Source organism: Silene latifolia, chromosome 11, assembly GCF_048544455.1.
Source record: "Silene latifolia isolate original U9 population chromosome 11, ASM4854445v1, whole genome shotgun sequence".
Lineage (NCBI taxonomy): Eukaryota > Viridiplantae > Streptophyta > Magnoliopsida > Caryophyllales > Caryophyllaceae > Silene > Silene latifolia.
Window position 1 is genome coordinate 128,458,309 of NC_133536.1, and position 15,747 is coordinate 128,474,055.

At 46.0% G+C, this 15,747-nt stretch overlaps 1 protein-coding gene across 1 annotated transcript; it reads right to left on the reverse strand.

The window, feature by feature from the left end:
- Nucleotides 1–1,381: 1,381 nt before the first annotated feature.
- On the reverse strand, nt 1,382–1,917 carry LOC141613976 (uncharacterized). The gene is made up of 2 exons (XM_074432721.1): nt 1,870–1,917; nt 1,382–1,777 (listed from the first exon to the last, which is right to left on the reverse strand). The coding sequence occupies exons 1-2, from the start codon at nt 1,915–1,917 to the stop codon at nt 1,382–1,384; spliced, it is 444 nt and encodes a 147-aa protein (XP_074288822.1).
- Nucleotides 1,918–15,747: the final 13,830 nt, after the last annotated feature.

Consider the following 15,747-nt stretch of genomic DNA (forward strand, 5'->3'; position numbering starts at 1 on the left):
GGAGTCCGCCGCAATGAAAAATGTCTTGATATTTGCGATGGAGGCGGACCTCCAAAGGAGAGCCTTTAAAATGGGCAATGCTAATGAGATTTACTCCAAGCTTGTGACAATGTTTTCACAAATTCCGCGGATCGTCCAATATGAGGCGGCCGCGGCATTCTTTGATCTCGACTTCAAAGAGGGCCAAAAGGTTAGCCCTCATGTGCTCAAACTCATGGAGCTTGTCGAGACCTTGAAAATTCAAAAGGTTGAAATCCCCAAAGAACTCATTGTAGATAGGATTCTACACTCCCTGTCCAAAGTCAAAGCATATGTTCAATTCCGGGTGAATTTTAACATGCAAGACAAGGATGTGTCTCTTGAAGAATTGCACAAGTTACTTGTGCAAGCCGAGAGGGACATGAGGTTAAATGTGTTACAATTGAAAAAGTATTTTTTGCATGCATTGGCTCCCTTGTTCCTCTCCCTCCACCGGTTTTCCACTCCCCAAACAATAATAAGAATTGTTCTTATTCATTCATTAATTCTTAATTTTTACTTCTTACTCTTCACATTTTCTCTAAAATAAAGTTTGAGAGATAATTGTTCTAAACATCTAATTTATAAATTACTAGAAGTAGTAATACAAAATAATATTAGATTATATTTAAAGTTAACTACTAATATAATCTAGTCAATTAATTAGTAGTTTTAAGGGGTAGTCTTGGTGCAATTGATAGGAGGTTCTCATACTTTTGAGACAAAGGGAATCATCCATTTATTTTGAGCTCAAGAACAAGTAAGAAAGGTATTCTTACTTGTGCCCTTTAAAACCGTTTTTCATCATTGTAAGGAACCTTTTTCTTACTTTAATATTTTATTATGTTATGCATGCATAAGATCAACATCTTTTTAATGAATTACTTAGATATAAAATTAAAGGAGTTTAATTAGAGGGTTTTTGAATCCTTTCAATAATAGAGTAGCCCTCAATCCTGAAGACTTATTCATGTAATAACAGATTATGCATAACTTTTCAGGATTACAAATATTATACTAGGACATATATGAGCAAGGTAGAACATACAAGTTTTGCATATAAGATACACATAGAATTTGCATGTTCGACATGTAAAGCAAGCAGTTCTGACTGGCAGAACATGCAGGGTTTAAGTATATACCAAATAAGTGTAAGTAAAATACACATAGATACACATAGATTTTGTAGCCTGTATGCTCCTTGTCCGACGATTGAGTCTATTAAATATAGGCCTTCCCATACAGAGGCTAGCTTGCCTGCTGATTTTTCTTTTTTGTTTGGGAATACTTTTCGTAGGACTAGGTCCCCTTCACTGAAAACTCTGATTTTGACATTCTTGTTATAATTTCTAGCTACTGTTTGTTAATATGACGCTATCCTGATTTTGGCAGAGTCTCTCAACTCTTCTGTTAGGATTAGGTTATCCTGCATCAGGCAGTTGTTTGCTTCTATTTTGTTCAGGTTATATCTTGAGGTTGGCACATGTACTTTCGCGGGGATGACTGCTTCAAAACCATATACTAAGGAATATGGTGTTTGGCCTATTGAGGTCTTTGAGGTTGTCCTGTCTGCCCACAGTACTAATGGAAGGTCTTCTGCCCATCTACCTCGTCTACTCTTTAGCTTCTTTTTCAAGCAGCCAATGACTACCTTGTTGCTTGATTCAACATTCCTGTTTGCTTTTGGGTAGCCAGGGGTTGAAGTTACCAAGTTGATGTTCCATTCAGCACAGACAACTTTGGTTCTTTTTCCGACAAACTGAGTGCCATTGTCACATATTATCTCTGAAGGGACTCCATATCTACATATGATATTTTTCCTGATGAAGGATATCACTTCCTTCTCAGTACTTGCTTGAAAGAATATGCTTCAATCCACTTGAAGAAGTAATCAGTCATGGCTAACATGAATACTTTATGGCCTGGAGCTACTGAGAGTTTTCCAACTATGTCTGTTCCGGGTGTAATTCCAGAGCAAGTATAGTTACCACCCGTGGCTTGTTGAATGATGTCTTGAGTTGGATTCTCCTTTGGCCTTAATCGTTCCTCTCGGTCTCTCCTGCAACAATGAACGAACTGAGGGCTTGGCTTTATGCCAAGCGTACTCACTCCGACGCTCAAGTCAGTAAACTTAAAGGATAAGTTGTTACTTGGCTGAATGTATAATGTAGAGAGATAAGGAAGATATTACCAGATGAATAGTGTATTTAGGTTTAGTTGTGTATATGTTGGGGATCCTTTCCTCAATGAGGGGGAGAAGTTGGACGCCCTCCTGATAAGGCCTGGGGGCCCCAGGTCTCCTTCTCCTGAAGTCGATCCTCGAATTTTGGAGGAATGGGAGGATGACTCTGATGTCGATGATGACGCAGACGATTTTGGTGATGATGCTGAAGAGGCTCGTCCCAAAGAGGTGAGGCGGTACGTTATGGATCACGGTGACGTCTGCAAGGTGCGCGTTGACCGAACTTGGACCCATAAGTTGGCGGTTGTTCGGTGAGGAATTTTTCGAGGGCCATTTCTTTTTTGGCAGGGGGTACAAGATTGTTATCCCTGAGGAGGGTCAGGCCGTCTGTTGCCCTCCGCCGGGCCATACCGGCGTATACATGCGACACTTGGAGTTCGGGCTCCGGTTTTCGCTGAATGAGTACGTGATGGCCATCATTAAAGCTATGAACGTCGCCGTGGCCCAACTGCATCCGTTGGCCATGAGGACGATAGTCGGCTTTGTGTGGCTTTGTCTCTTCAAGGGGGAGGCCCCGACGGTGAATTTATTCCGCCGGCTTCATTATCTCCCGTCAATCGATGGTCGCGTCGGTTGGTACGGTGTGCACACGGAGAAAGGTTATGTTTCTGTTGACAAACTTACTTCTTGTAAAGACTGGAGAGATCGGTGGGTGTATGTTAAGGTGCCGGATGACTATCCGCTGCCCCTCTCCTTTCAGCACCAAGTGAATTTGCGGTGTGAGACTAAGGCGGAGCATGACAGATGGGTCAGCCGGAAGAAGCTCAAGATGGATGCCAGCAAGGTCCTTCTTTCAGAGGATGAGAAGCTGGCGATGAGGCTTTTTGAGGCGGACAAGGGTGGGGTGTCGAAAAAATGGATTCCCCAACGCGAGATCATTCTTCGGATGAGCCGCTTTGCCATGTCGGCCTCATACCGGCCCTAGCACAGGGTGAGTGGGGTCGGTGTGAGGCCCATCACCGCTCTTAATGTTCCTGTTTTTCGAATTTCGATTTATTTCTTCTACTTAATTCTTGCTTTTATTTTTTTTTTTCGCAGACCACTTTGGACGGGACTTGTCTGAGGATATCCTCCGGAGAATGGGGCTGCACAAAGACAAAACCGTTGCTAACCTGCACCCCAAGGCTCTGGCCCATGACCGTAGGACGTCGCCGAATGATCTTATGGACCAACGGCTGAAAAGCTTGAATGCGGTGGAGGCTCAGGCGAAAGTTGTTAGTAACATGCCGCGCCATACTCGAAAAACAAAGCCTTCGGCGGTGATGGCGTCGACATCGGCTCCACCTTCCATCCCCCCTGTTCAGAAGGAGACGGTGGAGATCGTTTACATCTCTAATGGGGATGATTCTGACGAGGAGGAGGGGTCTCCCCTTGTCCGTAAGAGAAAGCAGACAACCTTTACCGCCGCCGTTGCTAGCTGCTGGCGACGAGGAGATGCGCCCTTCGGCCAAGAAGGCCAAGCACGATCGATCTATCCGGTGGCTCGATTTAGCCGGTTCATCGCCGCCGATGAAGCGAGCTCTTCGGCATGTCGATGTATGTTGATACTGATGCTTTCTTTAAATTTTGTAGATCAGCCGCTGTCAGTCGCCGCTCCTATTGAGCAGCAAGTGGAAGAGAAACCCGCGCAGGCTGATGATCATGACGTCGCCATTGGGTCTTCATCCCAGAAGGTTTCCCTTTCCCGACCGCAGACTAGTGATCGAAATGTCACTGTTGACCCTTCATCCCAGAAGGTTTCCCCCTCCCGGCTCGTGGCGGGAGGTGCGAGGTTGGTCGAGGAGCTGGCGAGGTGGAACGAGCTGGCCGGTGCTCGCATTATAGAGCAAGAGAAGGCCGTGGCTCAGTCCGCTCTTGAGCTTGATGTCACTAAGAAGGTGGCCGCGAAGGCGAGGCTGGATCTCCTCAATGAGCAAAGGCTTAGGGGAGATGTCGAGAAAGCGCTCTTGGCTGAGAGAAAGCTTAGGGAGGACGCTGAAAAGGAGGTCCTTGCTGAGAGAGCCAAGGCCGAGGCTGCTGCGGCCGAAGTTGCAAAGTTGCTGGAGAAGTGTGACCTTGTTCAGAGGCATGCCGACCTTTATCTCCAGCAGAGGAATGAATTTAGGGGCAAATTTCAGATCCAGGGGAAGGTGATCCGGAGCAAGGAGGCCATCATCAGGCAAAAGGAGGATGGCATTGAGATGCTCCAAACCAAAATGCTCCCCGACCTGTGTTCCGAATTCCGGGATCTGGCCGAAGCAGCTGCCAGGGAAGTAATTGAGGAGCTTTTTCCTCTTGAAGGTTCCTTTCCGTGGGACAAATATGACGAGCTGTTTGACGATAAGCTCGAAGCTAAGGAGAAAGCCATGGAGGAGAGGGTCAAGGAGGCGGCGAGAGTGAAGATAGAGCAAAAAGCGGCCGAGGAGGCGGCGGCTATCGCTGAGAAGGCTAAAGCGGCCAAGGAGGAAGCCGATTGGGCAAGGGCAGTTGAGGCTGCCGAGGCTAAGGCTGGGGCTGCTGAAGCTGAGGCTGCTAAGGGAGCTACTGGGTTGCCCCTCGAAGAAGGTGCTGCTACCGCTGCTGATGGCGAGCAACGGCAGACATAGGGAGATGATATCCGTAGCCTTTTGTCTTTTGGTTTGCCCTTGTAATTTCTTGTAATTCGTTGAACATTTTTTTAATAAGAGCTCGTTTCTTCTGCCTCCGGCCTGGCCGAGGTTTTTACCTTACTTCTTTTCTTGCGCTCGTATTTGAGCCTCAACTGTACTTTTAGCGTTTCTGTCTTCGTCTGGGTTGTCTCCTTACGTTATTAATTGAGTGTCTCTTTTGTTTCCGCCTCGGCTTGGCCGAGGCAGTCTAGAGCGCGTATCTCAATCGTGTTAACGCTTCTAAGGCATTTTGATTGCTTTGCGAGTGTCAACTGCGATGGTCGTGATTGTCGCTCTTGTCGGTGTGACAAAGTGTGAGCCAAAGATTCGCTTCTTCATGAGATCGCGCCATGGCGTCTACCACTTGGAGTGATCTGCGACGGCGTCCAACCTCTTGGGGTGATCGCCGTGGCGTCTACTACTTGGGGTGACTGCGACGGCGCCTATTTCTTCATGAGATCGCGTGGCGTCTACCACTTGAGGTGACTGCGACGGCGTCCAACCTCTTGGGGTGATCGGTGGCGCGTCTACTACTTGGGGTGACTGCGACGGCGCCTATTTCTTCATGAGACTGCCGTGGCGTCTACCACTTGGAGTGACTGCGACGGCGTCCAACCTCTTGGGGTGACTGCCGTGGCGTCTACTACTTGGGGTGACTGCGACGGCGCCTATTTCTTCATGAGACTGCCGCTCTTGTCGGTATGACAGTGTGAGCCGACATCGCTATCGATAAAGACCGCCGCTCTTGTCGGGTTTGACAAAGTGTGAGTCGGCGTCACGCTTCCTAGTTACTATGGGAAGAATGAACATTTTGATGGAAGACTTGGATGATTTTTCATTTAGGTAAAAACACGCGTCGGGGTGACCACAGCTGTTTTGGACACCTCCGCCGCTACATAGAGTATTCCCGGGATTACCAGCGTCCTAATGGCCTATCAAAGGCACAACGTCCTAGTCAGCCGCTAGTTACATCCATGAGGTCGCCCTCCTGTTGTAAGGATAGACTTTTCCCTTTCTCTGATTTCTTTGCCACTTTGAGGGATTGCATGTTGCATCCTCTGGCGGCTATCTGGACGTTGACCACCTCGTCATTCTCGTCTCTGGAGACGAGCTTATGCGCTTCCCCCCGGTCCGAGATATACATTAGTGTTAGGGCCCGGATGGACATCACTGCGTCAGCCTCGCTCAGGGTGACTCGGCCTATGAGAACGTTGTAGGCGGACGAGCCGTCGATGACCACGAACTCAGCCAGGACATTCTTAGCCGCATTCTTTTCGCCGAACGTCACCGGGAGTCTGATCGACCCCAGTGGTACCAGGCCGGCCCCGGAGAAGCTGTATAGTGGGTTGGTGCAGGGGCTCAAGTCCTTGACTTTCAGGCCGAGGCTGAGGAAGCACTCCCTGAACATGATGTTCGTGTACGCACTGTGTCAATCGGCACCTCTTGACAGGTGGTTGGATATGTCCAAATTGACCACAAGTGGGTCATTTGTGAGGAGCGATGACTCCTTCGTAGTCCTTCCTTCCGATGGTTATATCGGGGATATCGGAAGCGGGGATCGCTGTGTTGGGCACAAAGTTGATGGCCTGATATAGCTCGTTCAGGTGCCGTTTGTGCCCATGAGCGGACCCTCCGTTCTCGTTGCCCCCGATGACAACATGGATCACTCCTATCCGTTCAAGACGGATTTCTTACCCGAACGTTCGGCGTCGTCTTTTGTCCTTTGGCAACGTACTTGCCGAGGCTCCCCTTCCGGATCAGCTCTTCAATGGCATTCTTTAGATGCCGGCAGTCGTTGGTTAAATGGCCGGTGTGGCCGTGGTACTCACAGTACTGGCTCGTGTCACCGTCACTTTTTGGCTTGGGGGGTCTCTCCCACTTCTGGCCCTCGCTTTTGCTCAGGGCAAAGACCTCGGCGGCTGATACGACGAGAGGGGTTTTATCACTATACCGCCTCTGGTGGTACGTTCCCGAACTCCACCCGGCGCCCGTCGAGTCCTGTCTCCTGGCAGGTTTGTCCGACCGTGACCTATTATTCTCACGGCGTCTTTCATCGGACCGTGACCCGTTGTTGTCACGGCGTCTCTCATCCGGGTTGTCCTCCCGGTGACTCTTCTTTCGAGTGCTCGGCCTCGCCGGGGCCTACCCAGGTCTTGTGATAGTCCTCTACCTTGATGACCTGGTCGGCCATCTTCCTAGCGGCGTCCAAGTTCAGGCCTCCGCACTTGATGAGCTCATTTTTCAAGTCTCCCCTTGGCAGGCCTTTCATCAGCGCGAAGGCCACCAATTCGGGATTAATTTCCCGAATCTGCTGGACCTTTCCGTCGAACCTCTTTACATAGCTTTGTAGAGACTCGCCCCCCTCCTGTTTGATAGTGAGGAGGTCCGATGTCTCCACGGCCCTTCTCTTGTTGCAAGAGTACTGGACTAGAAAGGCGTCCCTTAGGTCGGCGTAATAGTATACCGAGCCGTCGGGGAGCCCCTTGTACCAACTTTGAGCCATCCCATGCAAAGTTGTTGGGAAAACTCGGCACTGAGACTCATCGGGCTGCTCCCATACCGACATGTAAGACTCGAAAGCCTCGGCGTGGTCGGCTGGATCACTATCTCCTTTGTATGATAGGGGTGGCAACTTGAGCTTAGTTGGCACCAGGACTTCTAGGACGTAGGCGTTGAGGGGTGTCGACCACGTGTCGAACGACACGCGGCGATCGGCTCCTCGCATTCCTAATCCGGCTCCTCTCCTCGTAGCGGGAAGGACTTCTTCTTCGACTCGGACTTCTTCTCCAACTCGCCGAGTCGGGCTCCTCTCGGTTCCTTTGGGGTAAGCCTCGTTCGTGTTGCGGGGACGCTGTCCTCCCATGAGTGCGGGAAGGACTTAGGTCTACCACGCCCACTTTGGGCTCCCCGGCGACTTGGTCGGGGCTTCTCCTAGTGCTCCGTTTAAATTTCTCGGAGTCACGTTTTGGGCCCCCGGTCTCCCGGGCGCTTTCCGCCGCTCTTGTCGGCGTGACAGTGTGAGCAGGCGTATTACTAATTAGGTCCAGGACCATTTTCAGTTTTGCTATGTCAACCACGTGTCCCATGATGGTGACCTGGTTGGCTGGCAGCGACGTGTCCGGCATTATCGGCATCCCGAACTCCGGTTGGATTACTCCGCCGGTGGAGGGCCGCACGACTCGTAATTGTTGAAAGTATCATCGTGGTAGAATGCGGTTTCACTTCGGTCACGACATGCGTCTTGTTGTTTTGACATCTTAGCTTTTTGGGTGGGTTTTTGTTGTTTTTTTTTTTTTGTTTGGGAATGAATGTGACTAGCTTCTAGTGTCTTTCCCCACAGACGGCGCCAATTGTTCCGGGTGTAATTCCAGAGCAAGTATAGTTACCACCCGTGGCTTGTTGAATGATGTCTTGAGTTGGATTCTCCTTTGGCCTTAATCGTTCCTCTCGGTCTCTCCTGCAACAATGAACGAACTGAGGGCTTGGCTTTATGCCAAGCGTACTCACTCCGACGCTCAAGTCAGTAAACTTAAAGGATAAGTTGTTACTTGGCTGAATGTATAATGTAGAGAGATAAGGAAGATATTACCAGATGAATAGTGTATTTAGGTTTAGTTGTGTATATGTTGGGGATCCTTTCCTCAATGAAGGTTGAGGAGTATTTATAGGCTTTCGCCTTTTGTCACGTAGTGGCCAAGTGGCCAAGTGGCTAGCAGGTGGAAAGACTGATCTACCCCTCGGCCGAGGTTTCTACGGCAGGCCGGCGGGCCCTGTTGACTCACCGCCGAGGGGTCTTGGATGTGAGTACGCGGGTATGTGTCCCGGCTGGCAGGTTGCCATGCCGAGACCAGCCGACAGCCGATGGGTCGATCGGCTAGGCTGCATAAGTCGTTGACTTGCTGTGGATATCTTTGACCTTGCTCAATATGTTGACTTGGTCAGCGGTGCAGAATATGCCCCATCAATGTCCATTCCCCACTTCATGAACGGCCAGGCTGCATAAATTGAATGTAGTAGCTCTGATAATTGATGGATAATTGGAGCATGTATTTGGCAGGCTTCACATTTTGCACAATAGTCAAGACAGTCAGCCCTCAAGGTTGGCCATTAATAGCCAATCCTGAGTATCTTGCTTGCCAGGCTTCTTCCACCTTTATGGTTGCCACATTATCTGTCATATATCTCTTGAAGTACTTGTTTGGCTTCGTGTGGTTCAAGACATCTCAAGTAAGGTGCAGCCTGAGATCTTTTAAATAAAGTGTGACTGATGATAGAATAAGTGGAAGCTTTAATTTTAAATGTTCTGGCGTCATGCCTGTCCTGAGGTAATTTATTCTTTTATTTTAAATTTTCTTTTGGCCTTAATATGTACTTTATACGGATATTGTACACTCGCTATGAGCTGTGAAACGGTTCACACACGTACCATTAAGTTATTTTAAAGCGTATTTAAAGTAACGGACTGTATTAGATTAAAATTAAATTGATAGAAGCGGTTTTATCACATGAATTTTAATCATTAAAAGGTGGTTTGGATTAATTTAACATAATTACGGAATTATGTCACGAATGAATTTGTTTTTAGTTGATGCATTTATTTATCGTTAATTTTGAATGCTTTTGAATGCCTTTTATTACGTATTTATTTTTACAATCAGTTGTAACTTAGTGTGGCCTTAGTAGAACGTGTTACCGTAATGATGGAACACGGTCTTGGTTGTATTTTGAGATCTCGTATCTCCGTTTTGGATTTTTCACTTGTAATTACAGTTTTTAATTAGAATGTAAATAGGTTTATATTTGTAATTTTAAATTGTAATTTTTGAGAAGACCAAAGATGGAGACCGGATGCTCACTCCCGCTACATGGATCAAGATGGAACATCAAGACAAGCTTCTCGGGTCCAACGGTGGATTCCAAAGTTGTTTTATGTTCATTTATTAGGATAGGCCACACTAGGAATTTTATTTACGTATTGCATTCTTCTATTTATTTTTTGTAACGATAATATGCATCATATTCCGCCTAAAAACCAAACCACCTATTTATTGCATGAAAACGGACACATATAGAGGTCACGAGTTAGTTTTCATTGACATTCTTATGTCACACGATCTATGCTAAGCCATCACCTAAATTAATTCATTCACGCAGACGCTAGTTATTCGTTCACTTAATATGAATTATAATTTAGTTGATGGGATCTTCCTCGTATAAACAAAAATTGAGAACGGTCTTTATAGGTCAAACTCCAATGAGTCCCTTCTTCGTCGGTAGGCATAATATGACCCCTTCTACGTCGGGTAAGTTGGAACCGATTGACCTATTTTATCTCAACACTATGGTCACTCGTACGATCCTGTGACTATGGTGGACTATAGATAGGATTTACGGAAATCTATCGACCAAGAGTTCTTCCGGAAGAATTAGCTAAACAGTTGGCTTATCAATTTACAGAAATTGAGTCTTGGGATCACTTGTATCTTTCTTGAGGGAGATCAATTATGCAAGTGTGCGAGTCTACACGTTAAAATATTTTTTTAAATAGACTTAAATCACCTCGATGAGTTGCTTATTTCGTTTTTGTTTTTCTTTCTTTTCAGTGTAGATCACGAACTTTTAAACTGCTAAAAACAAATGGCTGGTTCTACAGATAACCCAATGCCAAGTGCCACATTGGACCGTGAGTCCTGGCTTCGGATCTTCATGAATCAGATGAATCAGTCTACTCGACTGAAGAATGATGGATCAAACTTCGCGGACTGGGAGGCGGCATTACGGAATCGCCGCCGCCGACGGAAGCTCAAATATCTATTAGAGCCCATCCCGGCAAACCCAGGTCCCACGGCTAGAGCTGCTGAAATCACCAAGTTTAATGATTTCTGTATGGAAGCGGGTGCGATTAAAAACGTACTCATTTTTGCAATGGAACCCAATTTGCAGAAACGCTTCATAGCCCATGGTGCGAACAAGATTTTCACCACGCTCACCAAGGAATTCTCGAAAGCACCGAGAATCGTGACCTATGAGCATACCACTCGCTTCTTTGATGCGAGACTCGTAAGGGCCAACTTTGTTAGCCCACACATTCTCAAAGCATGATTGAGAATGTCGAGAAGTCTGGGAGACCTTTGATTGTAACATCAGCGAGAACATTGTTATCGACCGCATGCTTCATTCACTCCACGATGGTTTTTCGCAATTTAGAGCGAATTACTATATGAATGATTTGAAGAAAACCCCACATGAATCGCACTCCTTCTCGCATGCACCGAGAAGGACATGAAGTTCAGTGGGAGCTTGAAACAGGATGTTCGCGTTGTGACAAACAAGGGGAAAGGTAAGGGCAAAGCTCGAGCAAACCTAGCGAGAGGTAAACCGAAGTTCAAGAAGTCGGGTTCAGGTAAGAGTGGGCCTGGTGAGTCGAGCACCTCATCGGGCGCGACAAAGAGCAAGAATGAAAACATGGAGTGCCATCATTGCCACAAGACTGGGCATTGGAGGCGTACATGTCCTGTTTATCATGAGGACTTAAAGGCAGTCGTGTTAAACCCGTTGGTATGTCTTCATCCTCTTCTACTTTTATTCATATGATTGAGATTAACCACGCAAGTTACGGAACTTGGGTACTTGATACCGGTTGTGGTTCTCATCTGTGTAATCATGTGCGGGGGCTCCGAAACATCGAACCCCTCGTAAAGGGTGAGGTGGACTGCGTGTCGGGAATGGAGCAAGAGTGGCTGCCATCTCAAAGGGGACATATGTGATCCAACTTCCTAGCGGATTTGAGTTGTCATTATATGACTGCTATTATGTACCTAGTCTTTCGAAAAACATTATTTCAGGCCGCACTTGACAAACTTGGTTTTTCATTTGTAATAGAGAATAATACTTGCATTTTCTCTTTACACGATATGATTTATGGCAAGGCAGTCTCCATGAACGGAATTTATGTTTTAGATCAGACCACTGAAATATTACACGTAATGAATAAAAAGTTAAAGGTTGGTGACAAAGATCAAACGTATCTATGGCACTGCCGTATGGGACACATGAATGAGAAACGCGTTAAACAGCTCATCAAAAATAGAGCTATCTCGGCCTTTGATTTTCAATCATTTGGCACGTGTGAATCATGTCTCATCGGTAAGATGACTCGGATTTCCTTCAAAGGTGTTGGAATGCGTGCTGCTGACCTATTAGGACTCATACACACGGATGGATGTGGACCTATGTCAATCACCGCACGAGAAGGCTATAGGTATTTCATCACTTTCACGGACGATTTAAGTAGATATGGCTATGTCTACTTAATGAAGCACAAAAGTGAATCCTTTGAGAAATTCAAGGAATACCAGAATAGGGTACAGAACCTATTGGGTAGAAAGATTAAAACACTGCGTTCGGATCGTGGTGGTGAGTATCTTTCTCACGAGTTTGATCAACACCTAAAGGACTGTGGGATTGCCCTACAGTTAACTCCACCTGGAACACCTCAATTGAATGGTGTGTCCGAACGGAGAAATCGAACACTACTTGATATGGTTCGATCCATGATGAGTCACACCATGTTGCCTGACTCATTATGGGGTTATGCTCTTTTGTCAGCCGCTCTAATACTTAACCGAAGTCCGTCTAAAGCTGTTGACAAGACTCCATATGTACTATGGAAGGGAACGGTCCCTAACTTGTCCTTTATACGGGTTTGGGGCTGCGAGGCTTATGTCAAGTGGAGACACGAGGATAAGCTCGGCCCGCGAGCGGTCAAGACGTACTTTATAGGTTATCCTAAAGGAACGCTTGGTTATTACTTTTATTCGCCAACCGAACAACGTGTTTTTGTTGCGGCTAGTGCGACATTCTTAGAGAAGGAATTTCTCGAGAATGCAAAGAGTGATAGAACCTTCGAACTGTCGGAGATTCCAGAACCAAGTACCGAGCAATTATTGGAGGAACCTATTCCTTCAATCCCGGCTGCGGTTAATATTCCTGAGGAACCTAGGAGGTCGGGAAGAGTCTCTATTCATCCAGACAGATACATTGGTATGGTCGAGGAACATGACATAGATGACGTTCTACTCTTAACGAGTAGTGAACCCGCAACCTATAAAGGTGCCATGACTAGTTCTGACTCAAAGCTATGGCTTGAGGCCATGCAATCCGAGATGGACTCTATGTATGAGAACAACGTATGGGATCTTGTTGACTTACCTGCTAAGGTTCGTCCCCTTCAATGCAAATGGCTTTACAAGATAAAGCATTCTGTGGAAGGTCAACAAGATATCTATAAAACACGACTAGTTGCTAAAGGTTTCACCCAAGTGCCAGGTTTGCACTACGATGAAATTTTCGCACCCGTAGTCATGCTGCGTTCCATTCGGATTATCTTAGCGATTGCCGCTTTTCATGACTATGAAATTTAGCAAATGGATGTGAAAACCGCCTTCTTAAACGGCTTTTTGGAGGAAGAGTTGTACATGGTACAACCCGAAGGTTTTATCGATCCACAACATCCTAAGAAAGTGTGCAAGCTTAAGCGTTCCATTTATGGACTTAAGCAATCATCTCGGAGTTGGAATCATCGCTTCGACCAAGTGATTAAAGAAAATGGATTTACTCGATCGGTCGAGGAACCATGTCTTTATATCAAGTCGAGTGGGAGCAAGATTGTCTTCCTAATATTATATGTCGATGACATACTCCTGATTGGGAATGACATACCTCTCTTAACTTCGGTGAAAGTATGGTTGAAAAACCATTTCCAGATGAAAGATCTGGGTGAGGCACATAGAATTCTGGTCATCCGTATCTATCGAGATAGATCACGACGGATGTTATCTCTCAGTCAGGAGTCTTACATAGACAAAGTCCTAGAGAGATTCAGCATGACTAACACCAAGAAGGGGTTTCTTCCTATGGCTCCAGGGGTGCATTTGAGCAAGTCTCAGGCACCAGAGACACCGGAAGAGAAAGAGCGCATGACACGGATTCCTTATGCTTCGGCTATAGGATCAATCATGTATGCCATGATATGCACACGTCCGGACGTGGCATATGCATTGAGTATGACAAGTCGATTCCAACAGCATCCAGGTGAATCACATTGGCTGGCTGTCAAGAACATTCTTAAGTACCTACGGAGGACTAAAGATTGGGCATTGACTTATGGAGGCGAACAAAAGCTATGCGCAACCGGTTATGCAGATGCTAGCTTCCAAACGGATCGAGATGACTCGAAATCTCAGTCTGGATTCGTTTTTACTCTTAATGGCGCTAGATCAGCTGGAAGAGTTCGAAACAAACTATTAAAGAGATTCTACGATCGAGTCCGAGTACTATGCCGCGTCCGGCGACAAAGGAAGCGATATGGATGCGTCAATTCTTACATGGGCTATCTGTAGTGCCTGGTTCGAATGACCCGATCACCATCTATTGCGACAATAGTGGTGCCATCTTCCAAGCTAAGGAGCCAAAGTCTAGCAACAAGTCTAGACATGTACAACGGAAAGCTCATCTAATCTGGGATTACGTGGAGCAAAAGGAAGTAGTGATAGAAAAGATTGCTACAGATGATAACATAGCAGATCCTCTCACTAAACCACTACGACAAGATAAGCATGAAGGGCACGTCAATTCCATGGGAATTAAACGTGTTCCTAAGTTGTAGTACTCCTTTATGGATCAGATTCATTCCCTTTGTACTCTATACAACATCATCGTTTTGATATTTATATATTTTGTTTTTCATGTGGAATTGTACGACAATTTTTGAACACCACAAAGTGAACTGAACGAACATTATATTTTTCAGTCCTTAATTGCCCACATGAGCTGATAACTCTGGCAATTATTTTGTGACGTTGGTTGATGGTGGGTTCAACGAGCCATGAGTCAAAAGGTTGACTGACCAATCACAGAGGCGATTTATACGGATATTTCGTAGGACACAATTGTGACATCGACGTGGAGTCCTAAATGTTTTATAACATTCGGTGCCCGGTCGTGGATAGGACCTCCATGGTGATCCTAAGAGTCGATTCTTTTGACTATCGACTGTCTCTTGAGACTAAGGCAGATTTTGGGTGACTTTTGTTTCTTTCTCACGGTCATCCGTAACAGGGGGCCAAGTAGATTTTTTCTGGGTCATTTCATGCTGTGCTTAGATCGGAAGGAGTTCGAGTTGAAGGAAATATTCAGCCTTTATCAGGTACTCGATATTTCTCAGGGCCACTCGAGGAGCTGTAACTGAAATTCATGGCCATGCTCGGATACGGATTCGTTTTATCAGTTAAGTTACTCTCTAGTCGGGGAAACCACTCTTGATACAGATCGATTGTAAAATACGACCTTTGCGGATCCGAATATGCAAATTGTTTTACATTGAGTGGGAGAAAGTTTTAAATGAATATGAGAATCGGTTATCGCACATACACTTGTACGGACAAGTGGGAGTTTGTTGGAGCTTGTGTCCTCCAGTTAGTGCGGATAACGTCATTGCACATACACTTGTACGGACAAGTGGGAGCTTGTTGGGGCTGGTGTCCTTAACAGTTAGTGCAAGGACTTATAAATCTCTAAAAGGATCAAAGGGCATACTTTTGGTATTATTATCAGTTGATCCACGTTTATCAATAACGGTTGGCTTGCTAGATAAGTTTGACGTTATTGTCATACAGATGGCGGTGATCAACTGGTCCCTAAAAGTCACACCTATAGGATACGTTTGAGAGATGTGACAAGATGAAAATACTTGTCATGTAGATGCAAAATTGACTAACCATTAGTCCGAGTTATTTGACTAATAATAAGTCAAAATGTGATGTTGAGATATGTTATTTAATACGGATTAAATAATAATGG

What these genes read in the sequence shown, in the direction of transcription:
- LOC141613976 (XM_074432721.1), bottom strand. Translation starts at nt 1,917, where the DNA reads ATGACTGATTACTTCTTCAAGTGGATTGAAGCATATTCTTTCAAGCAA. An exon ending in AAGCATATTCTTTCAAGCAA is followed by an intron (nt 1,778 to 1,869) that starts GTACTGAGAAGG and finishes AATGGCACTCAG; the next exon opens with TTTGTCGGAAAAAGAACCAA.